Here is a 19,059-nt window from a genome sequence, read left to right on the forward strand (position 1 = left end):
CATTGCTCTGTGTGTGTCCCTTCCAGAGAGAGGGAGCTACAAGTCTAAAGCTTCAGGGCAACAAAAGCCACTGCTGGAGGCAGTGTAAAAAACTGTGGGGATTTTTGAAGTAGCCAATGCCATATTTCCTTGGCTAAAGTCCTGAGGAAACAAAGCAGGGACTGTTGCAGGAGATTCAACAGCACATTCTCCAACTTCTACTGGGCAATTCTTTTGCTTGCTTTCCTAATTGCACAGGATTCAAATCAAAACAGTCTTTTGCTTTCTCCCCAGCTGATTTTGGCTTGTCTGCTCTACTCACCCCTGAGCAGAGTAGACGCAGCTCAGAGGTCGGCACTTACTGGTGGAGAGCACCTGAGCTGGTGAAAGGTCACCCATATGGCCCCAAAATTGACATCTGGGCCTTTGGGATTGTGGCCATTGAAATGGTGGAAGGAGAACCTCCTTATTATAATGAAACTCCTCGCTCGGTAAGGTGTAAATACTCTCTGATCCCGCTGTCTTTCTCTCCCAGCCCACCTTCTGTGTGCCATTGGACAAAATCCCATTGCCATCTGCTGGAGCTACTTCCACCACGGCCCCTTTCTGAAAATGTCCCTGCAGCACATCAGCATCTGCTGGAGTTTTGGTTGCATCACTGGGGCAACTCAAGCCTTACCCCATACAAACAATCTCCCTTCTCAGGCAACAGTTTGCTTGGGCTTAGAAGTCATTCCAGCTCTTTTGGTCACATAGATGGCCCTACTAACAGGAAACAATCATCTTAGAGCTGCTGTTCTCTTTCCTGAAATGAAGGCAAGAAACCCAAACCCAACCAAGTTTCTAAAAGAGTGGTTTGGAGAGAAGAAGTGCACCCTCATTCTTCTCACAGGGAAACTTGTCTGAAACCTGGACAAGAGGCTGTGAAGGCCACACAATCTTGTATGCTTCTTGTGCAGTGGTGCTGAAACACTTAGTGATCATCCTTCTTTCCTAACCCAAACCACTTTCTCCATGGCACCCAGCTGAAGCCTGGCCATGTGGAGAGCCTGCCAAAACCACCGCTTTGCTCCCTGGCACTTCCTAGGATGGCCATATTATTAATGCATTGACTTGAGGATCCAAATCAGCAGAGGACTACTGTAGGGATGGCATTTCTCCCTCTTCTGATTTGACCACCAAAATTTTCCTTTTGCCATAAAAGGGAAGCTGAAATTTGCAGTCTGCTGAGAGACAGAGCTGCAGGTGTTTCCTGTGTGCCCAAACAGGCATTTTCATCCCAAAATTTGTGCATGCATCTTCATGTGTCTGTGTTGAAGATGAGATTCCAAATGTTTGTTTCCTGATCGGAGGAATAACTGAGGGATTTCCTTTCTTTACTTGCAATTACCATTGTTTTCAAGAAGCAAGCAAAAAGCTCGATGACTTTTGTTTGATGGCAGCTGTGCTTTGGGGACCAACAAGCACCGCAGAGATGCTTTGCACGTAATAATCCTTGGAAATAGTAGAGTGAGTTAATACAGCAAAGTCCCTCTTCCAAACAGTCTGTCAAGCTGGTCAGGTGAATCCTCAGAGAAGCAAAGGGGCTTTTGCTGATGTAGTTTCCACTAACAAGGTCAGTCAATGAAATCAGCTGCCAAGGCAACATCTGCTGCATGTTGGAAAAGCTGTGGCTGCATCGGGCTTTGGGTTTTTGTTGGTCCAGGAAAGTCCTCTCTACCTCTGTGCCATGGCAGAAACTGCCACTGCAGAGTGCAGCTTGAACAATGGGATCTGGGAGAGCAGTTCCAGAGGTGAAAGAAGCAGCTGAGAGACTGGTGTTTCCTTTTTCTCCAGGCTCAGATCCTAATAGCCACCAAAGGGACCCCAGAGCTGCAGCAGCCCAAGCTCCTCTCCCCTTTGCTGCGGGACTTCCTGAGCTGCTGCCTGCAGACAGACGAGGCGCGGCGCTGGTCTGCCCAGGAGCTGCTGCAGGTAAAATGCCAAGGGGCTGCAGGGAAACAGTGTCCCAGGGATGGGCTCCTCCTCCACTCAAGTGCAAGGCATCAGATGAGCCCCCTCCTCCCCACCTCCACTCTTGGTGCTGTTCAAATGGAAACAGCCAGGAGTCCTAGACTGGGCTGGGCTGGCAGGGACCTGGAAAGCTCATCTGGTCCAAGTGCCCTGCAGTGAGCAGGGGCATCTTGAAAGAGATCAGGATGCTCAGACCTGAAATCTTTCCAGGGCTGGGGCACTTAGCAGCTCTTGCAGCAAACTCTGCCACTGCTGCCCCAGTGTTGGTCCTTAGACCTACTCTGTCTCAATCCCCTTTTCATTTAAAAAATATTGGACAGTAATGGTTCATTGTTGTTTCTTTTTCCTTTGTGCAGCATCCATTTGTAACATTAGCCAAGCCGACATCCAGCCTGGTGCCATTGATCATGATGGTGAAGGAGTGGAAGGAGGAGAGAAGATTGAGACAATGACAATAGAACAGTTTCATCCATCACCAGCTTAGAGAATTATAGAGTAGGATTATAGTTAGGAATTGTAGTTCAGATTCAAGTGTAGGACAGTAGCGTAGGAATTTCACGTAGGATATTAGCATCTATTGTAAACAAATAAATTTTGTGAAATCTCAACTCCTTTCAAAGATTCCCCTCCTTCTGAGCCTCTCAGAAAGCTCAACATTTCCTTCCGAACTTAGAGGTGGAAAATGACATTTAGGGCTTCTTTGGTACGGTTGGAAAGTGGGGAAGGCTCTTCTTCAGTCATCCTCTCCAGACCACAGGGCCTTTGGAATGTGGCCCACCGGCTGGGTTTTACCCAGCTGTGGCACTTGTGTTTGAGGCAGAAAGGGCAGTGGCATTTGCAGGCAGAACCAAAGGACGAGTGGGGCAGCCCAAACACCCTGTGCATCTGCAGGCCTTGAGCTCTGACTGGAGAGCATTTGAGTTGCTGCCCCTTGGATTTGTATCCCTAAGTGCAGTCTCTGTGTGTGGAGGAGAGTTTTGCCCCAGTGAGAAAGCAGCAAGGTCAGGGAGGCTGCTGGGAAAGGCGCAGAGCTGGTGCAGAGCTGTCAGCGGTGCGAGGTGAGAGCAGACCCTGCCTTGGCCAGGCTGGAGCCCCAGCAGAGCCCTGGCAGAGCCCGGAGCAGCCTGAGCCTGGGCAGGGGCAGGCTGGAAGGAGGCCCTTGGAGCTGCAAGAGGCAGCAGCCCGGCCCTGGGGGCCTCTTGGTGGCCCCGGGCAAATGCTGCGCTCTCAGAGCCCAGCTGGCAGCCGGCTGCTCCCGAGGGGAAGCGCAGCCGTGCCGGGCACAGCACAGACTGGTGGCATTGGCCGCCCACAGTCTGCACAGGAGGAGAGAAAGGCACAGCACAGCCCAGGGCTGCAGGCCTGCCTGAGGATTCCTACTCTTGTGCTGCCTGCCCTGGCACTCCTGGCAAAGGTGAGCAGTGTGTGCAGCACTCTGGGCACAGGGAGGGAGCCGGGCTGCTCCGCAGGCTCCAGCACAGGGCAGCGTCCTTCAGGCACGGCGCTTCTGCCTCCCGGGGGAACCGAGGCCAGCGGGAGGCAGGGACAGCTTGGCAGGTCACATCTGCAGCACAAAAGGGCCTCACACAGCTCTGCCAGGAAGCGCCTGCACTCCTGGAGCTCTGCACTCAGCCACAGCAAAGGGGTGAAATGCAGAGTGCTCTGCAGAAATATTCAGGGGCACCAGCCCAGCCTGCTTTGTGCTCTCTGGCACACAGCAAGCGCTGTGCAACACAGCCCTGAGCTGCTGGGAGAGAGGTGTTAGAAAGGAGCCAACTCTTGGATGAAATTAAATGGGGACAAAGTCATCAAAGCAAAAGAGAACTGTTTCTTAGGAAGGATTCACCTGAGCTGGGTGTGTATCTCGCTCTCCCAAGAGCCAAACACACACACAACACACACTCACACAGAATGCTGCTTTTTATTGCCTTGCCCAGCCCAGGGTGAACCGTGTCCCCTTTCCCTTTGGCTGGGTACTAGGGAACTTATATTCTCTCCCCACTGTCTCCTTTTCTGACCCCTTCCCTCTTATCCTACTTCCCTTTTGGTCTGGTCTTCAACCTGGCCCCTCTCCCAGCTCACAGCAACACCCAACAAATTAACTAAAACAAATACAAACCCTAAATAACAACACCTAGGACCAACAACTTTCATTCTTTTTTCTAGTAATCTTTTGGCTGCAGCAAAATATGACCTCCTATCTCACTGAGGGAATGGGGATGAGCCTATGCCTTGTGCTTGAGCAGTGAACTGTTTTGGAAGGGAGCAGAAGAGTTTCAGGAGGCAATTTGGGTTTTCTTTCTAAATTGCTGAAGGAAAGACACAATGTGGCTTCAGAAAGCAAAAACACTTTCACGGTAAATTGAGGAAATGCTTGTGAGCAATTCCCAGAGAAGGAAGGTGTTGAGAAAATGTTGAACTGTAACAAATCATTAATTCCCTTCGCATTAACAGACAGTGTTGAGCCCTCTATTCCCCCAGCACAGTGACTGATGTGTGCAAGTGGCTGCCTTAGCCTTGAGAATAGAGTAGTCCTCCTAAGAAGGGAGCTGGAAAACTACTGGTAGGGGAAGAAAGTGGTTGTAGGAGGCTCTTGAGCATCAGAGCAGAATTGGAGGAATGGGATGTTCCCCAAATGACCACCAAAGACCTCAAGAGAGCCCTACTCTCCTGTCAGGAACTTCTGAGAAGTGATTTAAATATGTCAACTAATTGGAGGGAATGTTACCCTGTGAGTTTCAGCAAAGTAATGAGTAGGTCTTCTTTCCATGGTTACAAATTAATAGGTGAGATTTCTGAGTGAGCACCTGTGTTAGAAAAGTGATTCCCCATGCACCCAGCACTGAAATAAAGTCATGCCTCCTTTCTCCCACTGAGCTGGCACCAGGGAGCCAAAGCTCTGTGCTGCAGCTGGCCCGGGTGTGTGCAGAGCAGTGCAGCCTCCACAAAGCCCTTGGTTTCCCCACAAGTCATGGGGATTTGTTGCCAGCTGTGCCCAGCTGTGGCAGGAGAAAGAGCCCGCAGTGCAGTGGGCGCCGTGCCCTGCCCAGCCGGGACTCTCTGGCACAGAGGAGCAGCAGCACCAGCACCTTTCAACCCACTCCTGCCTTGGCCTCCCCTGGCACACAGAAGCCTCTGGAAATCAGCACCACCTGGTGCCTTCCCAGCTTGGAGCAGCTCCTGCTGCTGGGCACATCCTGCCACTTCTACTGCTCCCAAACAGGAATCAAGGCACAGGTGGAGACGGACATACAGAGAAGCCCTGGGCTTGTGCAATCAATGGGCAAATGCATGGGGGAATGTCTTAGGAATTATTTCAGCTCTTATGCCAATACTGCCTTCTCTCCTTTTCTCTCTTCGCATTTCCTGCTCTTTTCCCTCTCACATTTCCACTCCTTCCCCCTCTTGAGTCTCACAGTTTTCCTCTCATGTTTGCCTGCCAAGTTTTACTCATTTTCCCCACCCTTTTCAGCTCCTTTTCCTCACACTTGACCTCTCACACTTCCCCACCTTCCCACTGTTTCCTGCTCTTTTTTTCCTCATGTTTCTCACAATTTTTCCCTGACATATCCTGCCCTTTTCTCCCCTCATGTTTCTCTCCTTTCCTCAGTCATTTTTCTCCAAGTTTTCTCCTCAGGATTCTCACTTTTGCCCTCATGATTCTAAACTTTTCCTCTGACATTTCTCATACTTTTCCCCTCACATTTATCATTCTTTCCCCCTCATGTTCCTTATAATTTTCTCTCACATTTTGTGGCCTTTTTTCACTCCTGTTTTCTGACACTTTTCCTGTCAGACTTCCCAACCTTTTTTTCCCCCCTCTTGTTTTCTGCCTTTCTCTGCCCTCTGGTTTCTCACTCTTTTCCCCTCAGGATTCTCACAATGTTCCCCTCACATTTGCTGCCTGTTTCTCTCTCTCTGCCAGTAAAGTTTCTCACTCTCTTCTCTTCACATTTCTCTCCATTTCCCCCTATATTTTTCACCCTTTCCCACTCATATTTCTTAGAATTTTCCCATTGTATTTCCTGCCTTTTCCTCGTCTCACCTTCTTCTCCTATTTTCACTCACATTTCTCACCATTTTCCCCTCAGTTTTCTCACCCTTTCCCACACAGGTTTCCTACCCTTTTCTTCCCTCACACTTCTCTCCTTTTTCCACTCCCATTTCTCACACTTGTCACCTCACAATTTCTGCCTTTTTCCCCTCACATTTCTTAACCCACTGGTTCCTGTCAGTGACTGCTCCTCTTCAGTAGTGGATGGGCTTCTCTTGTTTTTCCCTGCAATCCCCTACTCCAAAGAACGGGTGCCAGAGCAGCGCTCCAAGGAGCCCCTGCCTGTGCGTCTGCTGAACAGAATGGCCGTGCTCAGCTTGAAGAGTCTCATGGAGAACAACCTAAAGTGCACTGGGCTTCCTGCTGCAGTTTTGGTTTGTATTTCAGTTCTCTGTAGTCTTCATGGTGTTCTAAAGAAATAGGTACCCAGAGGGATACACATTGCAGGTGAGCAGCCACTGCACCATCCGCCTCAAGCAGATCCATCTCCGTTTTCATCCCCTCACAGTCACTGTGACTCCTGCCTGGACCAAACCACTTGTGATGCTTCTTGATGCTAAACAAAGTCCATCTGCACAGGAAATGCTTTTGGCCCTCTTTTGAAGAAACAATAAAAGCCTTTATTTTAAAATGTTCAGTCTCCAGAGATTTTTTCCTATTTTCACCAATTCGAATTGCCTTGACATCAAAATACTGCCAGCTGACATTCCAAACTGGCTGGTCTATGTTTGTGTGCACAGAACAAATGTGCCACATCGTGCCCATTTCCCGGGTGTCTGTTAATGTCCTGTTCAACAAAGGGTGAAGGGAAGGACTCTTGCTGCCCCGCGCGGCTCTGGGGCTGGAGCTGGGCTGGCAGGGGCCGCAGACCGTGCTGGGAGGCCCCGCCTCAGCCCCATCCGCCATCGTGTGTGTGTCTGCCTCAGCCCCATCCGCCATCGTGTGTGTGTCTGCCTCAGCCCCATCCGCCATCTTGTGTGTGTCTGCCTCAGCCCCATCCGCCATCTTGTGTGTGTGTGTCTGCCTCAGCCCCATCCGCCATCTTGTGTGTGGCTGCCTCAGCCCCATCTGCCATCTTGCGCCTCAACCCAGTCCAGCTCTGAAGTGAATGTGTTGCTGTTTTGTCAGCAGTCAAGGTCAGCACCAAAAACACCAACACCAGCAGGACAGTCTACAGGGAATGGCACAGGTTTGGCTTAAAGCAGCCTGTCCTAACTTGTCACTGTCCTTTACCCATGAACAAGTCCCCAGGGCCACACACAGCAAATGTCCAACAGCAGCTCCATCAGCCACTTCCTCCTGCTGGCATTGGCAGACACGAGGCAGCTGCAGCTCCTGCACTTTTGCCTCTTCCTGGGCATCTCCCTGGCTGCCCTCCTGGCCAACAGCCTCGTCATCAGTGCCGCAGCCTGCGGCCACCACCCGCACAGCCCCATGTTCTTCTTCCTGCTCCACCTGGCCCTCAGTGACCTGGGCTGCATCTGCACCACTGTCCCCAAAGCCATGCACAATTCCCTCTGGGACACCAGGAACATCTCCTACACAGCATGTGCTGCTCAGCTCTTTTTCTTTCTGTTCTTCATCACAGCAGAATTTTCCCTCTTGACCATCATGTGCTACGATCGCTACGTGTCCATCTGCAAACCCCTGCACTACGGGACCCTCCTGGGCAGCAGAGCTTGTGCCCACATGGCAGCAGCTGCCTGGGCCAGTGCCTTTCTCTATTCACTGCTGCACACAGCCAATACATTTTCCCTGCCCCTGTGCCATGGCAATGCCCTGGGCCAGTTCTTCTGTGAAATCCCCCAGATCCTCAAGCTCTCCTGCTCACACTCCGACCTCAGGGAACTTGGGCTCATTGCTGTTAGTGCCTGTCCATTTTTTGGCTGTTTTCTGTTCATTGTTTTCTCCTATGTGCAGATCTTCAGGGTTGTGCTGAGGATCCCCTCTGAGCACGGATGGCACAAAGCCTTTTCCACCTGCCTCCCTCACCTGGCCGTGGTCTCCCTGTTTGTGAGCACTGCCCTATTTGCCCATCTGAAGCCCCTCTCCATCTCCTCCCCATCCCTCAATCTGGCCCTGTCAGTTCTGTACTCAGTGATGCCTCCAGCCCTGAACCCCCTCATCTACAGCCTGAGGAACCAGGAGCTCAAGGATGCCCTGAGGAAAATGATGCCTGGATCTTTTCAGAAGCAATAAACTCCCTCTTTCCTGCTCCAGAGGCTTCAGAATACAACTCTTCACAGTCTCAGACATTTTTTCCTATTTGTATATTTTTTCATTGGGACCTTTCCTGTTTCTTTTTCTCATGTTACTACTTTGTGATATCACATCCCATTTTCTGATGTCACAGACTCACCTTCTATGAAGTCACAGCTAGCTCTGTGATGTCACAACCCATTCAATGATGTCACACTACTCACTCAGTGATGTCATGCAGCCACCCTGGAATGTCACAGCCCAATCTATGACTTCACAGCCCTATGATGTCATATAGCCACAGCAAAATGTCACATCCTGCTCTGCAATGTCACACACTCCCCTGTGATGCTGTAGCTGCTCAATGACCTCACACAACAAACTCTGTGATGTCATAGCCCAATCTGTGACCTCACACAACCCACTCTCTGCTGTCACAGAGCCCCTTTGTGACATCACAGCTGCTCTGTGGCTCTGTGACATGGATTAGAGCAGATTTTGGCCATTGTACCTCCAATTTTCCTCGGATTTCTTTCTCTGTGTATCCCAACCCTTTTTCTAGCTTTTCCCCAGAAATCCCAGGAATCTCCCAGAGCTTGGGGACATTTTTGGGTGTTGAAGTGCAGATTTTGGGTATTTTAGTGCAGATTTTGTATGTTTAGGTGCAGATTTTGGGGCTCTTGGGCCACTTCCCATGCAATTTTAGAGCAGATTTTGGCCATTTTACAGCCAGATTTTCCACAGATTTTTTTATTACTAGTCATTCCCAGCCATTTTTCCCAAGTTTTCCCCCAGAAATTCCAATAATCTCCTTAGGTTTGCTACCATATCTGGGTGGTTTTTTGCAGATTTTGTGTGTTTAATACAGAGTTTGGGGCTCCTGGAGCCAGTCTGCATGAAATATCTATTGTGAATTTAAGGGATTTTTCAAGGAGCTCTACGAGGCTCCTGTACTAGATTATTGTGCTGTCTTTTACTGAGCTCCCTGATAATGGTTCTGTTGATCAGTGAAGAGGATTTCACACTGAGGGGCAACAGTGCAGCCTGTTCAGTGGCCCAGCAGCCTCTGGGGGAAAAACCTTTTCCTGAGATCCAACCCAAAGCTGCCCCGAGTCAGCTCCAGCCGTTGCCTGCAGTCCTGTCCCTGGGCCCCAGAGGGAAGAGGTTCCCACAGCCCCCAGCCAGGGACCCGCTGCCAAGGCTGTTGCCAGGGCAGCCAGGGCTGGCACCAGCTGTGATGCTCGGTTTCCCCGGGCCGGGCTTTAGGAATGGGATTCCTCAATTTCCTGCTCCTGCTAAAACCGTGCCGCCCCTGGCTGCCCTCCAGCCTCCCACTGAAAGTAAAAAAGGCAAAGACTCCAGGCTTGGATAAGAACAATTTACTGGGCACCGCAACAAGAAAAGGAACAAACAGGAACAGAAACAACAGAGATAAGAGAAGGGGATAACACAAACTATATACAGGGAAATTACAACCAATTACCAACTGGCTCACCCAGCAACGTACTTTATCCTGCATGGGAAGGACACCCTTCTCCTTGGGGGAGAGAGAGAGTCCCTTCCCTGACCCCAGCAATGACCTGATATGGGATCAAATACAATGACAGGGCCATGGCCAGACCATGACGTTCTTCAATCCCACCTCACATCATTGCCAGGGGCAGGGAAAGGGACAGGTTTCCTCCCAGCATGGATCACAGTGCTTGTGGGTCACCAGGGTTCTTCCCAATGTGAGTCCTCTGATAGGGGATGAGGTTGGAGACTCAAATTATGCACTTGCCACAGTCAGGACACTCACAGGGCTTCCCTTACAGGTGACTCCGTTGATGCTTGGTCAAGTGAGAGCTCTGAGTGAAGCTCTTCTCACACTGAAGACACTCGTGGGGCCTCTCCCCAGTGTGGATGCGCCGGTGGGTGACGAGGTTGGAGTTTTGCTTGAAACCCTTCCCACAGTCGGGGCAGCGGAAGGGCCTCTCCTCTGTGTGAATCCGCTGGTGCTGGAGGAGATCTGAGCTGGTCTTAAACTTCTTCCCACACTCAGAACACTCATAGGGCCTCTCCCCAGTGTGGCTCATTTGGTGGATGATCAGTAGGGACCTCTGGTTGAAGCCCTTCCCACATTCCCCACACTTGTGTGGCCTTTCCTCAGCGTGGGTGTTCTGGTGGCAGATCAGATTGGAGCGCTGGCTGAAGCTCTTCCCACACTGCACACACTTGTAGGGCTGTTCCCTGGTGTGGATCCTCTGGTGGCTGATCAGGTGGGAGTTTCTGCTGAAGCTCATCCCACATTCCCCACACTCATGGGGCCTCTCCCCAGTGTGGATGCGCCGGTGGGTCACAAGGTGGGAGTTGTGCTTGAAGCCCTTCCTGCAGTCGGGGCAGCGGAAGGGCCTCTCATCAGTGTGAATTTGCTGGTGCCTCAGGAGAGCTGAGCTGGTGTGAAACCTCTTCCCACACTGGGGACACTCGTAGGGCCTCTCCCCAGTGTGGATCCTCTGGTGTCTGATCAGGTGGTCTCTCCGGCTGAAGCTCTTCCCACACTCCAAGCACTTGTGGGGCTTCTCCCCATCATGAAGCTGCTCATGGACCAGCTCAGAGCCCTGGCTGAAGCTCTGTCCACCTTCCTGGAATTGGGTGGGTCTTTCCTCCTCAGAGCCCCCTGAGATGGCTTTAGAGCTCCTCCTCCTGTGGGATCTCTGCGGCTTTTCCTCCCTGTTGGATTCTTGTGCTGTGGATCCGCTCAAAACAGCCTCTTCCACGAGGTTCTGCTGTGTGGATTTGTCCTCCCTGGTCTCCATCCTCAGCTCCCTGTCTGGAGGAGGAAGGACAAGGAGAGGATGAGATTTGCCTCCGTGCCAGAGGGAAGGGGAAGGAGTTTCCCCCCAGTCTATCCCCGGCATGAAGGCGTTGGCAGCAGGGTTGTCCTGCAGCCAGGGGCCGTGCTGGGCTGGGAGATGGAGCAGGAGAGAGGGGGAAAGGGGCACTGACTTCCTTCTCACCTGCCTGGCTGTCCCGGGGCATCTTCCAGTTCCTTGCAGCCTAAACTTAAAAATTAAGAATTAAAACTAAAAATGCAGTAGTAAAAAAAACCCCCAAAACAACAGACAGAGTCAGAATACAACCTGACACCCAGTTAGGGGTGTTGGTAGCAGTCCAATCAAACTGGTGCGGCAGTCCTCCTGGAGTTACACTTGTGGTTTTCTTGAAGCAAAGATCTTGTAGAAGGGTGTAGTTTTCCTCTGAAAATCCAGTGATGGTGCAGATGGGTCCAGTGCTCCTCTGGGAATCCAGTGGAAACAGGCTGCTTCTGGTGTGGTAAATATCAGATTATATCCAGATAGGAATGCTTGGCTCCTCCCTCTGGGTGAAGCATCTCCCAATGGGATGATGTTATTTTATCAGTGATGCAGTGAACATCAATGGCCCATTAACAGAAGATAAGCCCCTGGAGGGAGGATGGGTTGTGGAAGAGATAAAGAACACTGCAACACCTGGTTTTAACAACTGGCCTATTAACAGAAAATAATCCCTGGAAATATGAGGTATGGGCCATGGAAGAGATAAAGAATACTGCCCCACCTGGTTCTCACAGATGGCAATAGAATACATTGTTTTGGTTCCATCTTGGATTGCATTCTCAGAATGGGCTCCAGGCTCCTTGCCCAGGCTCTCTCCAGAACACGCCCAGGCCAACGCTCAGCACAGAAAAGCCCCGGGAGCAGCCCCAGGCTGGCCCTGGGCAGGCTGGGGGCAAACAGCAGGGCTGGGGCTCTGCAAGGGCCCTGGGGGAGACGGGAAGGAGCAGCAGAGCAGGGGCTGATGCATCCCCACTGCACTGGACACCCCAGGGCAGCGTCCCAGAGCGTCCTCATGCACCTGCCAACAACATCCCCCCTGGGCAGCCCTGGCCTCTCCCCCAGCTCACACAGGGGCCGCATCCTTGCAGGCACAGCCACGGCAGCACTGCCTCAGGAGCCCCTGTTTGCACTGCCCAGAGCAGGCCTCAGCACCCCCATGCTGTTGGGGTGGGGAGATGAACCTGAGGGAGCACAAATGCCATCAGCCCCTGGGGCCAGGAAGGGCTGGGCCACAGCAGGGAAACCACTCAGCTTTGGCGTGGCCTCTCAAGTCACACAGAGAGTTTGTTCCCATCAGCTCTGAGTTTCCTGTGCCTCTGCAGACGTTGTTGCTCAGAGCCAGGGCTGCCTGGCAGCCACCCCCAAACTGCCCTCAACATTTCCTTTGCTTCACCTTGGCTTTCTTTACCTTTCCCTGGAAAATATTTCTTCCTGTGGCCTTCCCTTGTTCCCTCCCCTGCAAACAGCCCATCCCTGGTTGTCCTTTCCTCTCTGGCCCCACTCCCCATTGCAGTTCCTGAGTTGGCACCATGGGAACGTCCCTTGGGGAGCAGGATCATCCTCCAAGGGCTTCAGGAATTGTCTGCAGGCTCCTGCAGTGCCTGGGGCTGCTCCCTTGCCAGAGGCACCCCAGGCCAGGGGGGCACATCTGGGCTGCTGTGTCTGGCTGTGGGGCTCCTGTTGTGGGCCATGAGGAGGAGCTGCAGAGGCTCTGCAGGACTGACAGGATGGGCTTTGGGGCTCTCAGGAGAAGCTGAGGGACCTGGGCTGCTGCACCTTCTGAAGAGTAGGCCCAGGCCTCATCCTGACACTGCTGCAAGGCTGCTTTCAGAGAATCACACAATCAGCAAGGCTGCAAATGACCTTGGACATCATCAAGTCCAAGCTGTGCCCTGACACTGCCTTGTCTCCCCTGAGCCTCCTCTTGTCCAGGAGAAACAAGCCCAGCTCCCTCAGCTGCTCCTCACAGGACTTGTGTTCCAGAGCCCTCCCCAGCCTTGTTCCCTTCTCTGGACACGCTCCAGCCCCTCCATGTTGTTCCTAAATTGGGGGGCCCAGAACTGGACACAGCACTCGAGGTGCTGCCTCAAGCAGTGCCGAGCACAGGGGAAGAATCTCTGCCCTGCTCCTGCTGGCCACACTGTTCCTGATCCATAGGAGTGCCAGGGCTTGGATGAGGGACATGGTGGGCAGGGCCTGGGGACAAAGTCGAATTTCTGTCAGCCATGAAGGGTGTCTTGGGATTTCTAATAAAAATAAATGAAAAAGTTTATTCTATTCCATCTTTTGGAACCTGGTTGGGGAGGTGTTTTTTCTTTATCTGTTGTATCTCCAGGAGGGAGGGTGCAAGTGCCTTTCTGATAACAAGCCAGCTGTTAAAACCGGGCGGGGCATTGATTCTTATCCCTGTTCACCCTCCCATTCCCTCCATGGGGATCTCTTCTGTTAATGGGCCATTACAGCTCAGCAATGACAGTTAAAAAAATTTTTTTGGGTATTTTTGAATTGTTTTGGTAACAGTGTAGGGATATTTAGGAATAATTTGGGAATGTTCTTGGGAGTATTTTGGGGACATTTTGAGAAGATTCTGGAAATATTTTAGGAACATTTTGGAGACATTTTAGAAACATTCTGTGAATATTTTGGGGGCAATTAGGAATATTTTGGGGATATTTTGATGAAGTTGTTGGCATATTTCAGGGACATTTTGGGAATGTTTTGGGAACATCCCAGCAATATTTCGGGAACATTTGAGACATATTCCAGGGATATTTTGAGGATATTTTGGGGATGTTTTGAGAAGATTCTGGGAATATTTTGGGAATATTTCAGGGGCATTTATGAACCAGTTCACGCACATTATTGGGATTTTTTGGGAAACATTTCAAGGACATTTTAGATACACTCCATGAACACTTGTGGGAATTTTTTGGGAATATTTCAAGGGATTTTAGAAACATGCCATGCACATTTTTGGGAATATTCTGGGGACAGCTTGGGGAATTAGAGTATCATTCCCCACACATTTTTTGGAATTTTTCTGGAATATTTCGGGGACATTTTAGGCACCCTCGCTGCAGAACTTTGGGAATTTTTTGGGAACATTTCTGGGGAATTTTCTCTCACCTGTCTCCAAATTACCCCAAAATATCCACAAAATTACACAAAAATTACCACAAAATTCCCCAAAATATGTACTCACAAAATGCCAAATTTACCACAAAACATCCTCCAAACTTCTCCCAAAATTACACCAAAATTAGCCCAAAATATCTTGAAAATATCCCTAGAATTACCCCAAACATCCACAAAATACCCCAAAATGTCCAAAAAATTACACCATGAACCTCAAATTACCTCAAAACATCCCCAAAATTACCCCAAATTAACCCAAAAAATCTCAGCAAAATTATCTCAGACCAAAATTAGCTCAAAATAGTCCCAAAATATTGCCAAAATTACCCCAAAATATTCCTCAAATTTACTCCAAAATTTTTTGAAAATAACCCCCAAACATCTCCTAAGTTACCCAAGGGGGTCTGGGAGGTGGGGGGAAAGAGAGGAGGAGGGGCAAAAATAGGTCTGGGGTGTCACAGGGGGATTTTGGGGGGTTCTGAAGGTTCCAAAATGGGTCTGGGGGTGTCCCAGGGGGGTCCTGGAGCATCCCCAAATGGGCCTTGGGTCTCTGGGTGTCCCCAAATGGGTCTGGGGATTCCCAAGTGTGTCCCACCCAAGTGTCCTCACATGGGTCTGGGACAGAGTCCCAAGGGGTTCCAGAGAGGTTTTGGGAGTCCCCAAATGGGCCAGGGGTCTCAGAGGGTCCTCAAATGGATGTGGGGGTGTCCCAAGGGGGTCTTTAAGGAAATTGGGGGTGTCCCAAAGGGCTCCTCAAATGGGTGTGGGGGGGTCCCAGGTACCCCCAAAGGGTCTGGGGTGTCAGGAGTGCCCCAAATGCGTCTGGGGGAATCCCAGGGGAGTCTTGGGGGTCTCAAGTGTCTCCAAAATAATCTGGGGTCCCCACGAGGTACCCCAAATGGGTCTGGAGGTGTCCCAAGGAGGGCCTAGAAAAGTTTGGGGGGGTCCCAAGAGGGTTTTGGGGGGGATCCCAGGGCGGTTTTGGGACTCCCCAAATGGGTCTGGGGGTTCCCAAGTGTCCCCAAAAGAGTCTGGGGTCTCCCAAAGAGATTTCAGGGGCTCCCAGGTGTGTCCCAGGTGTCCCCAAAAGGCTCTGGGGTCTCCCCCCCTTTACCTTGGGTCCCCTGGGCAGGGGCTTGGGCAGGATCTTTCAATCACTTGCTACACTTGGGACTTGGCCCCTGCTTGACAAAAAGGCTGATGGAGCTCACAGGCTCCTTCTGGAGAGCAGCTGGCCCTGCAGGATTCCTCTGTGCAGGAGAGTTCCTGCAGTCACAGACTTGCTTTTGATAAATATCATGGCCTGAGCATGGAGTTGGCTTTTTCCCTGCAGTGAATTTATTATTCTGGGTTCGTTTTCCAAAACTCTCTGTCAGAGAGGGCTCACTGAAATGATTTCTCTGCTCCCAAGACATCCAAATTACTTTCTTTTGACATTTTTTTACCCTTTTCCCTCTTTGTTGTTTATACAAGAGTTTGGTTTTCACTGTTGAGGAGCAGGCTATCCCAAAATATGCCAGGACTTTGGAGGAGTGGTTTTATGGAGATGATGGCTCTGGGCTGGGAGCCACACTTCCCAGCTCTGGCCCCAACTTTAGTACCTGCTCTACAGAAATCAACGTTTTCCCAAACAGACACCTTGGGTTTGGAGTTGCCCAACTTGAGGCCATCAAATGCTGCTCTTCAGAGCCTGCACATCTTCCCCCTAAAATCAGATGGAGATAAATGGGTCAAATCTTTCCAAGAATCTCTTTGAACACAGCACCTCAAAATAGAAAGCCTTACTTTCCCTAAGAGAATCTATTTCCAACTAATACCTCTTTCCCACAATGAAAATAATCTGATGATCTATAAAAAGCAGTTTTTTGTCCAAAGTATTGCCCTTTAAATTTTGTCAGCACTACCACTGATAAGAAAAATATAAGATAAGAGATAAGAAAAAGTTCAAAAGGAATTACTGTAAATTTGCTGAGTCATCATGGAGTCAAAAGAACTGGAACCAGATTTGGGGTGAACGAATGGGGCATTAAACTTCCAAATAAATTTTTGCTGAAAAACAGACTTTCACCTTAAAATACAATTATTAAAAAAAAAACAAACCCAAAACAACAACAACAACAACAACAAAAACTAAAGGAAGGGAAAATTGACAAAATTAAGACCTGCAAAACTATCAATGACTCTGCTGACTGAGCTCTCCATTTGATCTATCCTTTAAGTTATTTTCCCAAAGGATCAGCACAGAGCCTGCCAGCAGCAGTAACCTCCTGTGACACACAAAATTATGTTGCAATCAGGAATTCTTTCAAGGGCTGCAGCCCAAGCACGTCCGTGGTTTCAAAGGAAACAGTGCAATTCAACTACCTACAGGTACTAAACAGAGGGGTGGGGTTTTAATTGTGGGACACCGTGATGGCAGGAATAAGACCTTTCTTATATGAAAGGAGATGGAAAAGAATACTGTTTAAAAAATGCTGATGAGGACTTTGAGAGATCAAGCTCTAAGTGACTGTGGTGTTTGACACCTTGATCAGAGCTATATCCCCTTCAGATAATCTGGAAAATCTTTGAGGCTGATTATGGGCTGTGATAAATTCATCTGAAATACACTGTTCCGACATTTAATACTGATAAAATACTGATAAAAGTCATGTAATGAAAACAGTATTGAAAAAGAAAACTGCAAAATCATCAGAGACAAGCATATGCCTCAGCAGAAAACTGAGAAAGTTCTCAAAGTTAAAAAACCTTTACTGACATGGGAAGAAATAAAAACCAACTTCATTCAATTTTACGCTCTTGAATGGTTCAAATTCAAAATTCAGAGTATAGGTTGGAAAATCAATCAAGAAAGTCTGTTCTGGTCAAACTCCTGGAGTTCAGCAAGCACCTAGAGACTTTCAGCAATCCATCCACAGGTTTTGAAAACCAATCCACAGGGACTGAGAAATCCAGAGACAAGTCTGTTCCAGTGTCTTTGCAGCCTTTGCTGGGAAATCCATGGCCAGCCCCAAGGCCCTGCAAGACCCAGTTATCAACCATCTAAAATTCACACCCTCAACTTGCAGCTGCTCATTTCCCCAGAAACTGAGTTCATTTCTCTTCAGTGCATGCACAGACAGTCATGGCAATGAAGCATTAAAGAGAAGAATATCTCCCAAGAACAATCAGACAAGTCAAAACCACTGCAGAACTCCAAAGTGAGGAAGTGCAGAGTGGTGCCCTGAGCCAGGCTGGCTGCTGCAGGGCTCTGGGACACAATCACAGAACAACTTGGGGCAGGAGGGGCCTCAGGAGGTGCCGCAGCCCAACCTCCAGAGCACGGCAGGGGCAGCTGAGGGATCAGACCAGGCTGCTCAGGGCTTTATCCAGCAGGGCTCTGAGCAACCCCAGTCATGGAGACGGCACCACCTCTGTGGGGAGCTGCTGCAGTGCTGAGCTTTCCTTGTGCTCAGCTTCAGGAGCAGCCTGGACTGCTCTGATTTCTATTTATGCCACTTCAGTTACGGCCCCCAAGCCTCCATCTTAAATCTATGGTTCTAAAGAATTCATCTCTTGTATGTAAACCACAAAGTTTACATTTGCGTTTTAAAATACAGTACTCGACACAGACACCTGTACACTGGAGCAGAAAATGCCCTGAGTACAGAATAATTTCCTCTTCATACTGCTCCTGGGTCTTGTGGCTGAGCTGACAGACTGCACTGCTGCCAGACTTCCAGTCTAGTTGCTGCTCGGGCCACCTCTTTTCTCAAGAAACAGCTGGATGCAAATGGCAAGAGATGAGGCACATTCAAAGTGCTGCAAAGACAAGTGAAGTCATTTAGTAACTTTCAGGTTAAAGAAACAAGAGTCCAGTCCTGTGAAATCTGCCAACAGCTGCTCATGTGCCCAGGAATTCTGAGCTCGTCTCCCCCTGCCCTGCTGGCCCAGCCCCATCCCGCTGCCGCCGTTTCTTTGGCGCTGCCTTGAGGCTTTTTGCTGCTCTGTGACCCCACACTGCCCTGCCCTGCTGGGACATCCCTGCCATTCCAGCTGCCACTGCACAGCTTCTGATCCCATCCACCAGCCTGGGATTTTTTCCACTGTTCCAGCTTGGTGCTCTCAGGGTCCCAAGAGATTGGACTGCCCTGGGCTTTGTGAAACAATGCCTCCCAAGGTTCCTGGTTGTGTTTGCTATTAATGCTGCAGTTGTTGTTGTTTGTTTGCCTTGTTATATAGACTAGTAAAGAACTGTTCTTCTTAACCTCATCCCACTGCCTGAAAGCCCCTTTCCTTTTCTAAATTATAATCATTTGGAGGGAGGGGGTTTGAATTCTCCATTTCTAGGGAGGCCCTGCCCCTCCCCAGCAGATCCCTGTCTTTCAAACAAAGACAGCCTTTCATGTGTCCTCAGTACTCCTAGCATGCATCCTTGTAATTCCTTCAATCTGCTCATTTAGCACAGTCCTGGTGTTCTGTTAGGCCAGGAGACCTGTTAGAAATAACTGTGTAGTTCTTGGCTTTCACACTTATATCTTGGCTTTCGTGAATTATTTTGACAGAGTGCAGTTTGTAATCTCTTTTAAACTGCTTTTGATAGAGTCTAATTTGTCAGCCTTTAGCAGTTAATACCCTAATCCCTGTGGAGATTGCATATTTCAGTGTGATAAATGTATTACAGTTTATGGTATTGCAAAATATTGAAATAGAGTATATTATAAAACTATAAATATATAGTATAAAGACAATATTCATAAACAGAAATAAATACAAATATAAACAACAATATAAATATACAATTTAATAGATTATATAAATACTAAAAAATTAAAATCTGCT

General features: G+C 49.5%; 1 protein-coding gene across 1 annotated transcript; it reads left to right on the top strand.

The window, feature by feature from the left end:
- Window positions 1-7,312: 7,312 nt before the first annotated feature.
- LOC310918267 (olfactory receptor 14J1-like) lies at window positions 7,313-8,347 on the top strand (the record flags this gene model as incomplete). Its single annotated transcript, XM_083877122.1, has 1 exon — window positions 7,313-8,347. The coding sequence occupies one exon, from the start codon at window positions 7,313-7,315 to the stop codon at window positions 8,243-8,245; it is 933 nt and encodes a 310-aa protein (XP_083733248.1). The 3' UTR covers window positions 8,246-8,347.
- Window positions 8,348-19,059: the final 10,712 nt, after the last annotated feature.

This window comes from Zosterops lateralis (genome assembly GCF_965231275.1).
Source record: "Zosterops lateralis genome assembly, chromosome: 23".
NCBI classification, from domain to species: Eukaryota; Metazoa; Chordata; class Aves; order Passeriformes; family Zosteropidae; genus Zosterops; species Zosterops lateralis.